The sequence below is a fragment of the Brachycentrus maculatus genome, unplaced genomic scaffold (genome assembly GCF_059751285.1).
Source record: "Brachycentrus maculatus isolate JH-2025_06_01 unplaced genomic scaffold, ASM5975128v1 h1tg000077l, whole genome shotgun sequence".
NCBI classification, from domain to species: Eukaryota; Metazoa; Arthropoda; class Insecta; order Trichoptera; family Brachycentridae; genus Brachycentrus; species Brachycentrus maculatus.
This window is the reverse complement of record NW_028280831.1, coordinates 1,232,603-1,245,850: the sequence shown is the minus strand read 5'-3', so window position 1 is coordinate 1,245,850 and position 13,248 is coordinate 1,232,603. Positions and strand designations below refer to the sequence as shown.

General features: G+C 32.1%; 1 protein-coding gene across 8 annotated transcripts in view; it reads left to right on the top strand.

Moving 5' to 3' along the window:
- The window catches only part of LOC148311093 (tyrosine-protein phosphatase non-receptor type 13-like), a 325,348-nt gene extending 312,449 nt beyond the window's left edge, over positions 1-12,899 (top strand). For 3 of the 8 annotated variants that reach the window (XM_088257290.1, XM_088257295.1, XM_088257294.1), the window contains exons 9-17: positions 599-613; positions 1,236-1,388; positions 3,101-3,285; positions 4,037-4,179; positions 4,712-4,972; positions 5,449-5,742; positions 7,139-7,278; positions 9,109-9,264; positions 10,816-12,899. In XM_088257290.1, the coding sequence (XP_088113416.1) occupies positions 599-613; positions 1,236-1,388; positions 3,101-3,285; positions 4,037-4,179; positions 4,712-4,972; positions 5,449-5,742; positions 7,139-7,278; positions 9,109-9,264; positions 10,816-10,914 (1,446 nt within the window). In that variant the 3' untranslated portion in view covers positions 10,915-12,899. Of the gene's footprint in view, positions 1-598; positions 614-1,235; positions 1,389-3,100; positions 3,286-4,036; positions 4,180-4,711; positions 4,973-5,448; positions 5,743-7,138; positions 7,279-7,469; positions 7,534-9,108; positions 9,265-10,815 lie in introns of those variants that run through there. The other 5 variants (XM_088257293.1, XM_088257296.1, XR_015837312.1 and 2 more) reach the window with 4 other exon arrangements.
- Positions 12,900-13,248: the final 349 nt, after the last annotated feature.

Below are 13,248 nucleotides of genomic sequence, written 5' to 3'. Positions count from 1 at the left end.
AATTTAATTGTACAATTTACCCCATCACTTAGGTCAAAATACTGCTTATCTGATTGAAAAACAGCAATAATTTACATACTTCAAATGAGTTATTTTATTAAAATTAAACACTTGAATAAACCACTTTAATGACTTTTATTTATATTATAGTAAATATAAATAAAACTCATTAAAGTGGTTTATTCAAGTGTTTTATTTTAATAAAATAATCATGTCATTTCACAAAGTTAATGCCGAATCAATAAATAATCAAATGAGTTATATTAAAAAGGAGTTTCCTTGTCTACATTTTCTTTTTTTTTAAGTTTTATGAAATCTTTATTCTTTTTATGGTATGGTAATATCGTTCTCTTGTTTAAAATAAATCAAGGACCACTCCGAATCGTAATATATAATTTATGAACTGCACACACTCATGAATAGTAAATTATATTCTGGTTCCCACATTGCTTTACATTTCCCTAAAACCCTTCCTCGTATTATACTCGTGCCTAACCAAGTTCCCTTTGTCCGCCTCCCCTTAAAGAGATTATAAGATTACACGGCTCTTTGTGACATTATCAAATATATATTTCTTTTCTTTTTGTGCATCCTTTAGGAAGACGGATCAGTGGTATGATATACATAGTGCTTTCTTATTCTAATATTATTTTCACATACCTCTAAAACCATTTTTATAATGGTATTCATGTTACAAATTCAATTTCACCACATAAAACATTATATTATATGAAAGGCTTACAAAAGAAAATCACCAGCTTATATTTTGCAGAAACAATGTATGTGTATGCCTTATTTATATATTGTATAAATAAAAAATTAAATTTAACACAAATATGAACTAAGATAGGCGCTGTGGCGTAGTTGGGTAAATGCTTAACTGCGAAACTGGCATTGCGAGTTCGATTCCCTCCAATTGCAAAATAAATCCACGAAAGATTTATTTTCATTTCGTCTAGGGGTTTGTGATGTATTTTTCACATTTACTTCCCCCATAGTATATGCAGATAAGTCTCTAAAAGTAGAGGCTTTGCGGGTGGCTGAAAATAAATATAAAAAAAACTGTAATTCAGAGATGACGACATTTATTACATGATGTGAAGATTTATGAATAATGATGATTTTTTCCTGGCAAGCTGGTTAATAACTTATGTTCATAGAATTTTTTTATTTAGTCAGATTAATTGATTGTATCCATTTTTAAAATATGTTTCATTTTATTTTTATTTTAACAGGAATTCGACATTGTGATGACAAAAGTGAATGGATCTCTTGGCTTCACGTTAAGGAAGGAAGACCACAGCGCTTTGGGACACTACGTTCGAGCTCTAGTCAGGGAACCGGCCCTCAGTGATGGTAGAATTCAGCCCGGCGACAGAATTGTTGCAGTATGTATTGTTTATTCCTTCTTCTGCTTGGTGTAGGCTTTGTGGCCTGTTTTAAACCTGTTAACCGGGCGGTCCGCTGTCCAATTACGCAACTTTTAATGGGCGCCATACTGATTCACTCCGTGTCTTAAATTCATGTGGAGACATGTATGGATGACTAATACCTTTGTTGTTTGAAAACCTCCCGCCCGTTCCAGGGCGCAACATATATTTCAAGGACGTATTCATATGTCCTACCCGTACCCGATATTGTTTACGTTTGACGTATTTATGCATCCCGCCTGGTTAACAGGTTAAGAGGGATTACCTTCTTGCGCTGTCGATTTCCAGCTGTGAATCAAATCTCTTTGGTGGTTTGCCTTGGAGTCGTCGACTTGATGTTGACCGTGCAGTACAATGTGGGGAGTCTGAATGGATCCATTCTTCTCACATGCGCATACCATTGTCTTCTTCGCTGCCTTCCCCAACTAATGACATCTTCGATCTTGCATATTTTCCTTATCCTGGCGTTCCTTATTCTGTTTCGTAGACTCTTGCCAGATATGCTTCTTTGAGTCTTCATGTCTCTAAGCGTGTGTTTATTTCTAATTAATTAAATATTTCGAAGATCAAAAAAAATGCAAATAAGAATATGTCCATGGAAGCTAAACTGGTGCTTCATAGCGAATGCTGGCACTGACATCAGACACTGATGTATGGGAGCGAAATATGGAATTGGCAAAGGAAAGATAAAAGCAGAGTGAATGCCAGTGTGGAAAATCGTAATAGAATGAAAAATGAAGATATTAGAAAGGAATGTAAGGCTGCGTAGGGCACTGATAATGGTAAAAAAAAATAGATATAACTGACACTTTCACAGACATTGATGTATGGAAGCGAAACATGTAATTGGGAAAGGAAGGATGAAAGCAGAGTAAACGCCTTTGAAATATGTTCCCTCAGACTAATGTGTGGAAAAATGATTTATGACAATTAAAAATGAAGATATTAGATAGGAATGTAATGCTGCATAGTGTAAAATATATATTACTAAAATTTTCATATTTTTAAGCTTGATGAATGTTCTTCTCCTGATCACGAATTTGAAGTGGCTTTTTGGCTCTCTTTTTATTTTCAGTAGCTGTTTTGTACCCAGCTTTGAATATCGACTTTCTTTATACTCTGCCAATGATTCATATCCTTTCCAAACTAGCATTTCTTATATTTTATTAGGATAGTTATTTAACTGAAAACTCCACCCATTCATTAATAATTAGTTTAAATGAATTATGTCTAATGTATAGCTAATTTGGTGTTATATTCTCAATATTATTAATATTTAAAGCATTTACTTTGTGGTTAGTCATTTTTACTTATTTAATTTTTTACAAAAATGTTAATAACAATAGTATATAACCACTCACCGAGATTTTTTTGTCCACCGGTTTCGAGACGTACCCGTCTCTTCGTCAGTGATTCGTGATTGTCCTGACGAAGAGACGGGTACGTCTCGAAACCGGTAGACTAAAAAATCTTGGTGAGTGGTTATACACTATTATTATTAACATAGTATATAACCACTCACCAAGATTTTTTTGTCCACCGGTTTTGAGACGTACCCGTCTCTTCGTCAGTGATTCGTGATTGTCCTGACGAAGAGACGGGTACGTCTCGAAACCGGTAGATTTTTGTAAAAAAATAAATAAGTAAATTTGGTGTTTTTGTGTTTTCAGGTGAACGATGTTCCCATGTCCACTTTATCGCACGGTGAAGCAGTTTCCTTCCTGCGGAGGTGTGGTCCAGTGGCCAGACTGAGGCTGTACCGAGATCACTGCGGAACACCTCCGTCTCCCTCGGCCTGTTCTCCGACTACTGAGTCTGATACCACCCTCATTACCAGGCCTAAACCACCGCTACGGTAACAACAAACAAATATAAAACCTACTACTCAATATGCATCTTATAATTTTTGACATTTTGATCCTTTTTTTAGGTTAAATTTTGTTCTCAATAAATTATTATTATGAAAGTAAATATGTACCAGGGCTTTTTTCCATGTTCTTTTTTTCACTGATATTTTTTGTATTTTTAACCTTCAAAATCAATGAGATAACTATATTTGTGCTTTTGTTATTACAATCTGTATTTTTATAATTCGTCAAAATGATTAAATATGGTATTGAAATTAACTATTTTTTTAGTAAAAAAACTGATGTGACATGAAGTGAGTCCTATGACTTTTTTTGTTTAAAAAATACTTAAATAGGTTTTGACAGAGTGCAAACTATTCCAAAATCTTTTATTCTCTTTTATTATCTGTCATGTCAAGATTTTATATGTACACTGAATCCCATGTGAATGGGTAATGTATGATTTGTTAAGTTGGAGACTCACCGGAGCATTTCGTCGTAACATCGCTCGTGGCGAGCATCACCGAGCATCCGAAACTATGGATGGAGCGCTCGGCTCAGTGTACTAACTGCCTGAATGCTCGCATCGTAACGTGTTACGTCACGACGAAATGCTCCGGTCAGTCTCCACCTTTAGAGAATTATGGTTATTCTATTTAGCAAGAAATTTCATTGAGGAACTACAGAGGCCAACAATTTTGGACCCTAAGCCAGCTTGTATATCTGTATAAATATCCTTATTCTTTCTTTTTCTGACAGGCAAGAAGCGGTTAATATGCTTTGTGATATTGCGGCCAGGAAACTGACTCCGGACGATGGGAACGGTTCACGGTCACCGTGCTTGTCTCCCCGGAGATATAAGAAACTCACAAGAAATAGCACCGGGTATTCACAAAACAGCGGTAAGTTTTCATACATCTGTGTTGTTCAGCAATCGATGTTTCCATGTGTCTGCTTTTTGTCTTTCAAGTTAGTAATTCTTTCTTTTTAGCATTTGACAGTCCAGTACTTTTAGATATTACAAAATTTAATATTATAATATAATTACTATAAGACTTCTTTATTTGTATATTTCCTCAGAAATCAGGTCTGTTAAAAATCTACACACAAATTTCATGAATCAACTTTCACAAACATGTAAGTACACATCGACACCACGTTCAGTGTAATATAAATTAGACACCGAGTGTCAGTCACACGCCTCAAACACACATCGGCACATTCCACACCTATCACTTATGTATGATAGGATATATATTAGCGATAAGAAAGTGTGTAGACAACTCGCACATCATAAATTCCATTCTGAATATTTATAATTTGTTTTTAAAGTTCACAAAGTGCATGTTCACAGCTACGATCGATTTGACCGCCGACATTACTTCCCCGGAAGCGCTTACACTGCGAATAGCGAGTAATGGTACATTTTTACAGATACCACGCACCCGTACTCCGTAAATTGTCCAAGCACAACGGCTGAAAACTCAGACAATGAGCAAAGTCAGACGTTATCGTACCGATCGACCGATACGGCAGATACCACATACTCTGTAGTAGCAGACAGGAAACCTCTCAGACCGACTTGCTTTAACGGGCAATCATTCGATAATACCAAACCCGCCAGACCTGATTTCTTGGATTTGGGTGGTCCTCCGACGCCTGTTAATAATAGAAAACAGAGGCTGCATTTTTCAGGTAGAGTTTTGATATAAGGAAAGCGGGAATGAAATGTTCTTCGTGCATGATGCTTCCACTGCTCTGAATCTCCTTGTTTTTCCTCTTCTACCTCTACTAGCTTGATTACGCATGTTTTGCACAATAACCACACCTTGCCGCATTTTATTAATCTACCTTATCTTTCTTTTCCTCTATGCACTTCTCTTACTTGCTTGCGCTATAGTGTAGGTATACAGTATAGATGTAGACGTTTCGGTGAAGGGTTATTCTCGCACCAATGATTCATTTTATATATGTGCATGCTGTGGAATGAACTATCATTGCATGTTTCTTTTTATGCACCCAATTTTCATATGATTACAACAAAACTGTCCATGAAAGGTACTCTGTTTAATCAAATTATTCAACTATTTAGAACTGAAATAAATGTTTTCTTCCTGTCGCGTAATATTTTAACAGCTTGTAATATTTATTATTATTTTGTCAAATTTTAGTAGCGGCTCACGGATACGAACTTAACAACCTGGATAACGATCTCCTAGATGCTCCTAATGTTTACCAAGACATCACAATGAACGGAGGAGCGGGTTATCTTTCTTCTAATCCAAATCATCAAATCAATTCGGAAATGTCAAATGAACCGATGTCCATGCCGATTGATTTGAATGTTACCTCAGGGGACGCTGCGAGGTTTAGTCACAAAAATCCGGCTTACCAAAGTGCTGTAGTTCACCATTCCACCAATAATCAAATGAACAATGGTCCGTCAGAATCCAATAAAGATGATGGTAAAAAAAAATCTATTAAGTACTACTTTAAATTTCTAATAAAAAAACGCTCTCCTTACCATCCATTCTTTACTTTGTGTAATACCACCTTATTTGTGACTAGCGGTTTTGGAAAATTATTCCATCAGCAGTTCATTAAAATAAAATTATTACGATTTGACATTTGTACAAAAATAAAATTTTTGAAAGAGAGAAAGACGACAATGGTCTCAAAATTAGAAATAAGTAAAGCAATCAATAAAGACTTATCCGTAGTAAAAAACCAACTATATTTGACTTCGAGTCCACATTTCAAAATATTCCCACTGTAATTCATTTGTCATCATTCTCTCTTTCAAAAATTTTATTTTTATACAATTGTCAAATCGTAATAATTTTATTTTAATGACCTGATGATGGAATAATTTTCCGCAACCGGTAGTCATAAATAAGTGTTTAAAAAAGTGGTATTACACAAAGTAAACAATAGATGGTTAGGATAGTGTTTTATTACCATACCACAAAGTTATCAATGCTTTTAATATGCAAAAATATACTTTGAATTTATTTATTAACATTACTTGATGGAATTTAATTGTAATGGTTATTGATTTATACTATTATATAAGTTCTTGGTAAAAGTCTACATTTTCATTTACCAATGAGCACTTTCACCGAATGGCAGGCATCTTCAGACTGGTAAAAATTATACTTGGTGCATTAAAATTTATGAAAAACTGGTGAACTTCACTTACGAATCTTGTGATAATATTGGAATCCATATATTTTTTTTTAAATATTGATACAATACATATCCTTCCATTTTTTTCGGATTATTTTACCTTAGTTAATGAAAAAAATATACAAATTCTTCATTGTATATTGGATAGTACATTTGGCTACTGTGATGGAGGTTCTGGGTTTGATTCCCAGGGGGGGTATACACTCCCATACAGAGGCGTGCATTTTATATAGGCAGAAAAGCAGTGCCTATCCTGGATTACTTGCGTTCCATATAGAAACGCACCAGTGCCTACTATGTACCTTACCCAACCCTACTGCCTACTCTGATTTAAAAAAACTGTGTGCACGCCACTGCTATCAACCATCCCTTTCACACACGTGCCTTACAGATACCTTCCAGATCCAATATTTCAATTTTCATTTCGTTTGTATTTCAGAATTCTCGCTTAAGTATTATAAACATATTTTTCTATTATTGTAAAGATTATTAAAATGTTTTAGTTTATAAGGCTTAATAAACTTAAACTTTGCCTACCCTCATTTAAAACTCTGTGCAGACCACCATTCTCTTGGTATATTTTAGTATGTTTTATGTTTTGTGTTTTAAACATGATATAAATGTCCCAACATATTTAGGCAAATCTATTATACCTCTATCAATATCCTACTACAGGAATCAAAAAATGGAAATGTGTGATGCTCTCCCCAGAAAATGAGCGAAAAGCCAAAATCGAGCAAAAAGAGGAACCGGAGAAGCCAAAAATAGTCCATTACCCGGATGAGAACAGGGATCCGGGAACCAGTGAACCAAGGGTAAGTTTCTACAAATGAGTCTTCAAATTGTGTCCATATTGATTGAGAATCTTTAAAAAAATAACTTCTCATATTTTTCTTTGTTAAACTATATCAAATGGCTGATGACACAATTTATAATGTATCTAGTTTATTTTTTATTTATTTTCCTTTATTTTAATTCCTTGTTTATTTTATCCTATTTTCAAAAGTCTAAGGAGTGATGTTGATCATCTTTCACCTCCTCTGCGATCCAACTTCTTCTGTCGGAATCAAGTAAGGGATTTGGTATTGGATATGACCAGTTGTGATCCTGGTGACAAAATGTTTCTTTTTTTTCCACTAACAACAAATAATTCATGGGGCATGTTAATCTAAATAATGAATCCATCTATTAAAAATTTTAAACACGTTTTTTAATGTTTAAATATTTTTTACTTTTAAAATATATGGATACATATGCGGTATTTTGATATTAGGTCATTCAGAAAATCCAAACGATTATCACTAAAGAGATCTGGTCATGAACACAACATCAATTAAATTATGTTTTTTTTTCTTTAATTCTGCCCGCTTAAAACATTCATCGGTTATTATTAGATATTTAAATACATTTTTCACCCCGATCATAAATATATTTATCTACTAAGCAATGCAGTTAATTTCATTATTTATTGATGTGGCATTAACTTTGTGGAATAACATGATGACTCAAATATAAATACCACTTTTTAGTTTACATTGGTAAACACGACTAGCTTCGAGAAATACAGATGTTCTCATTAACAGGTGAAAATACAAACTGTAAAATGCAGTTTTTTTTCACCTGTTAAAAAGAACATCTATCGAAACTAGTCATATTCGCATTAATAAACTTAAAATTAGTATTATAGAAGTGTTTTATTTTTATATTTAAAATTGTTAATTTCAGCTTCAATAGGTAATAGCTCACCATACAAGTTCTAGTTCTAAATCTATTAAAATTAGATATCGCTCACTCCTTTCAAGAACGTCATAAATCAAAATACTTAATTTTTCAGGAGAACGTTTTTAAAGTTTAAAAATATAATACAATGTATTAAAAATAAATACCAAGCCACTTATTGAACTTTTTACTGTGCAACAGATCTTTTTAGGTAAAACCTGAATGCTTTTTCTCCATTTAAAAAATATTTAGTATATTTAAAAAAATAATTAAACAATACCTTTTCTTCAAAATGAAAAAACAACACTTTCTGCCCTGTAACGGGTAAATATTAAGTTAAAAATATGCCTCTTATTCTGGGACGTAGTACATTTTCTGGGCATTCTGAAAACATGCACAACTGAAAATTGACGTTTTTTGATTTATGACGTTCTTGAAAGGAGTGAGCGATATGTCAAATAATGTTAAAATGAAATAATAATGATTATTTTTAGACTTCTTCATTAATTTTTGGTAGGCACCGTGGCAGAGACAGCAAAACTGTCATTGAGGAATCAATTCCCACCAGTTGTATGTTGAATTCTTGAAATATTCCTTTTCAATTGGTGTGGCCATTTACGATATGTTACCTTAATAAAATAAAATATATATAAATACTATGTTTTGGTCCCCATAAATTACTTACTTCTCACTTCAGTCTTTTTCTTGTGTCCAGTATTGAACAGAGGCCTCCTTCTTGGACTCCCACATAAATTAAAGATACAAAATCTCTTATTACGCAGTTATGATTGTAATATTTATATGGTAGCTTGTTTTTTTATTGCTTTACCGTGTGGACCAATTAACTAATGTGTTTGGCACCGCTTCTCATTACTGTGTGCACTTAAGATTGTTATGTGTGTCTCATAATTGTGTGTTGCGCCCAGATCTTGACTGTGGAACTCAACAGAGGATGGAATAGCCGTTTAGGATTCAGTGTGCAGTGTCACCCGGACTCTGGACAGAGCTTCATATCGGCCATATACAGTGACAGCGTCGCTGCTAAGGATGGTCGGTTGCGGCAAGGGGACATCATCCTTCAGGTAATAATTATTCACCACGTCAATATTTGAATCATCATTTATCATCATTTGTCCGCCTCCATAGTGTAATGATCAGCACACTCGCCTGCCATTCTGGAGGTCCTGGGTTGGATTCCCAGGGGTGGTCAAATGAATATCATGTGATTTTTTCACTCTAATATTTATTTAATATTATGCTGGACTGGTACCTGAAGCAGAGGGCTAATCACCTTTCTTTCATGGTGAACAATCAAGATAACACTGTGTTTATATGATGCAGTGCCCTATGCACCTTTGGGGTGCGGATAAGGGTTTGAATGAAATGAATATCTTATAGCCGAAATACTTATTTTACAAAGATTAATTTGAGGGTTAAACTCATCATGTGAAGGATGGTGGTCCAGATCTTACTTATTAACTAACAAAACTAACTCTAACCAATATTTAGCTCTCCCCAGGGGTAGGCAGAGAATAGGATGCTACGTCAATATTTCGATTAAAACAAAAAATACTTCACAATTACACAAAATCATCTCTTTCTAAAACCCTAACATTGAATTTGTTAACATTCATCAGCAAATCACTTTCCTTGCACACATTATACACCTTCCATCGAATGCATTCCACTCCACTTTCAGATCTCTAGGGTAGACTGATCCCCTTGGTTGTGTATGATTACAACCAAGGTGATCAGTCTACCCTAGAATGATGTACAATTGTTGTGTACAACTGAGTAAACACTGCATTGATGTGATGTGGTACCCTAGGTGGCGGGAGAGAGTCAAGACAGAAGAATAAATAGGACCAAAGAAAATATAACAATTTCATAGCAATTTTACTAAGATTTCTTACAACACAAATCTATTTATAGTGAAGTAAATTGATGAAGCATTTTATCATTCTTTGTTAAAAACAATTATTCTTTAACCTGTTAACCGGGCGGGACGCATAAATACGTCGAATGTAAACAAAATCGGGTATGGGAAGGACATATGAATACGTCCTTGAAATATATGTTTATATTATATATATATATATATATATATATATATATATATATATATATATATATATATATATATATATATATATATATATATATATATATATATATATATATATATATATATATATATATATATATATATATATATATATATATATATATATATATATATATATTTATTTATATATATATATATATATATATATACATATATATATATATATATATATATATATATATATATATATATATATATTTATATATATATATATATATATATATATATATATATTTATATATATATATATATATATATATATATATATATATATATATATATATATATATATATATATATATGGACGTATATTTTTCGAACAACAAAGGTATTAGTCATCTCCATACATGTCTCGACATGAATTTAAGATACGGAGTGAATCAGTATTCGCGCCCGTCACAAGTTGCGTAATTGGACAGCAGACCGCCCGGTTAACAGGTTAAAAATAACTAATAATTTCATCATAACTGCCTGTTTTCTTATTAAAACTATATATATCTTTTTCTAGGTGAATGATGAGAATATCACGTCGATGACCACTCCTCAGGTGATAGATCTGCTGAGGATATTACGTGGTTCTATCTGCATAACAGTCCTACGGCAATAATGTCATTTTGGTTAGCTTATATATCAAAATATGCATCAAATTATGTGATCTCATTTCCAAACAGTATTTGTTTAATTCAGTCATAATTTTATACCATATTGTGATTTTTCAATTGATTTTTTTTTAATAACTTCTACCAAATGGTGTTGTTTCCAATATATTAGTAATTTAATATTAAAATATTAATGTTATATTCTAAAGTAAGTAAAGTTGCAAGATGAATCTAGTGAATTGTGTTAGAAAATGGACAGACGCTACATCCTTAGTAAATTTGTGATATGTATACAATTTTTATAACTTGTACATAATATTATGTTTAATTTTATCAACTGACTTATGCTTAATTGTTCTCTCATTGTTATTAAAAAAATCTTAAGACTCGTTACATTAGATGTTATATAGTTGTGAATTTCTTTGTTATTTGAAACATTGTTACCGCGTTTAAATTGTCTTTGAGTGACTTTAATTAAATTAGCCCTTTTTTTATTTTTAAAATGTCCTTTGAATGGTATTTATTGATTGATTTCTTCAAGTTTTGATGTAACTTTTTTGTTGTTATGTGTTCATTGATCTTTTATTTCCATTTCACAATGCAGCTTGCCTTTAGAACTTTACACATATTCTAAGAATCTCATAACTAAATATGTAAATAATATGTAACATAATGCATAAATAAAAAGATTATTATAAACAACAGGTACACTGCCAGATTCGTAGATTTTAATTATTAAAATTTTATGTAATTTTGTTGTATTGAAACGCGATATCTTTAGACATATTTCGATTGTCCTAAACTATGTTAAATCTTTTGATTATTTAAAATGTCATTTACACAAAGTTAAATATTTCTAAATATTTTTTTTTAGAAGAGCATTCACTGCTTTTTCCAACTGAAAAACAAATCATTCCTCAATTTTACTTAATGCTCATATCGTTTTACTTGAAAACTTGTTTGTAGTTCTTGCTACAATTATAGGTTTTAATATTTAGTGTGATATCATTTTTCTTACTGGTTTTTACTTGTGTGCACATATAGAATTGTTTTTTAAACGATATTAAAAATAATATATGTATATTTACATCTATAACGTAAGTGGCATGTGTACCTTTGGCTTGGTTTTACAAGCTAATTACTTTAAAGTGAATTTATTGCAAATTGTTGTTCGTTTCATGTAATTAGCTTTTAATAATTATGGTTCATGAAGAGATATACATAATATGTGAGAAGAAGATAATTATTTATTATATTTGTATGTCAACAGTAGGTTGCATTAAGTATTTTTTTTTGTTCTATCCACTGTGGGTTTTATAACTAACACTTAAGTGGAACTTCAATGAATGAATGGAATTGACTTGTAGCTATATCTATAGATAAAACTGATTAATATATTCTGATTTATATACACTCATATTTTGCACTCTATAATTTCCGTTGAGCATATCAACCCATCCCAACAGAATCTTATCCAGAATATATATATGCCAATTTGAGGAGAATCATTTTGAGACATTGAAAGATGGTATAAAACTTATTAGTTTCAATTGAAGGGATATGTTTTATTTTATTACTGTATACATGCAACAATTCTAAACTTTTCATAGTCAACTAATTTAAGCTGCTGGAGTTTGGTATTCTGCAGTTTCAATTAAAAAATCTCATTGAAATAGCAAATTCGATGACTGTCAGTTTGAACAGTTAGATCTAGTCTGTTTTATAATTGAGTATTCTCTTCAAGTTGGCATGTACTATGTTCTGCCAGAAAATGGTAGATATGTTTGTTTTAAAATAACTGCTTGCATGTTTATTTATACCTAGAAAAAATATTTTATAAATCCACCTAAACTAGGAATATAATATAAGTCATGATACATTTTTAATAAACATTAATTATTATTTTATTCACATTCATTTTAAGTAGTTTCGCAGCTAGTGTATAAGTTTTATTTCCTCGGTATTTTCATGTCAATAAAGACTTAGAATTGAATATTCGTTTTATTTGCTTTTCCCTTTTATTTGGCTAGATTTTTTTTTAATTTCTGGAATAGACCAAAGAAGAACAATACCATTTTGATTTATAGCTTCGCCTCCGTGCATGTTTAATTTTTTAATAGGTAAGTATATTGAGTGGTAAAAGTGATGTAGAATATTTTAGGGTAGTATTTACCTAGGGTAATTTTCAGGAGACGCATTTGAACGCCATGACTTATTTTATATGTTGCTTTGCTATTTTATTATCTCATCATACATATGGGCAGTGTGCAACTCACATACTTGTACTACACAAACTATAAGTACAAATATGCAAACCCTAGTATCCTAGCCATTGCTGCTAT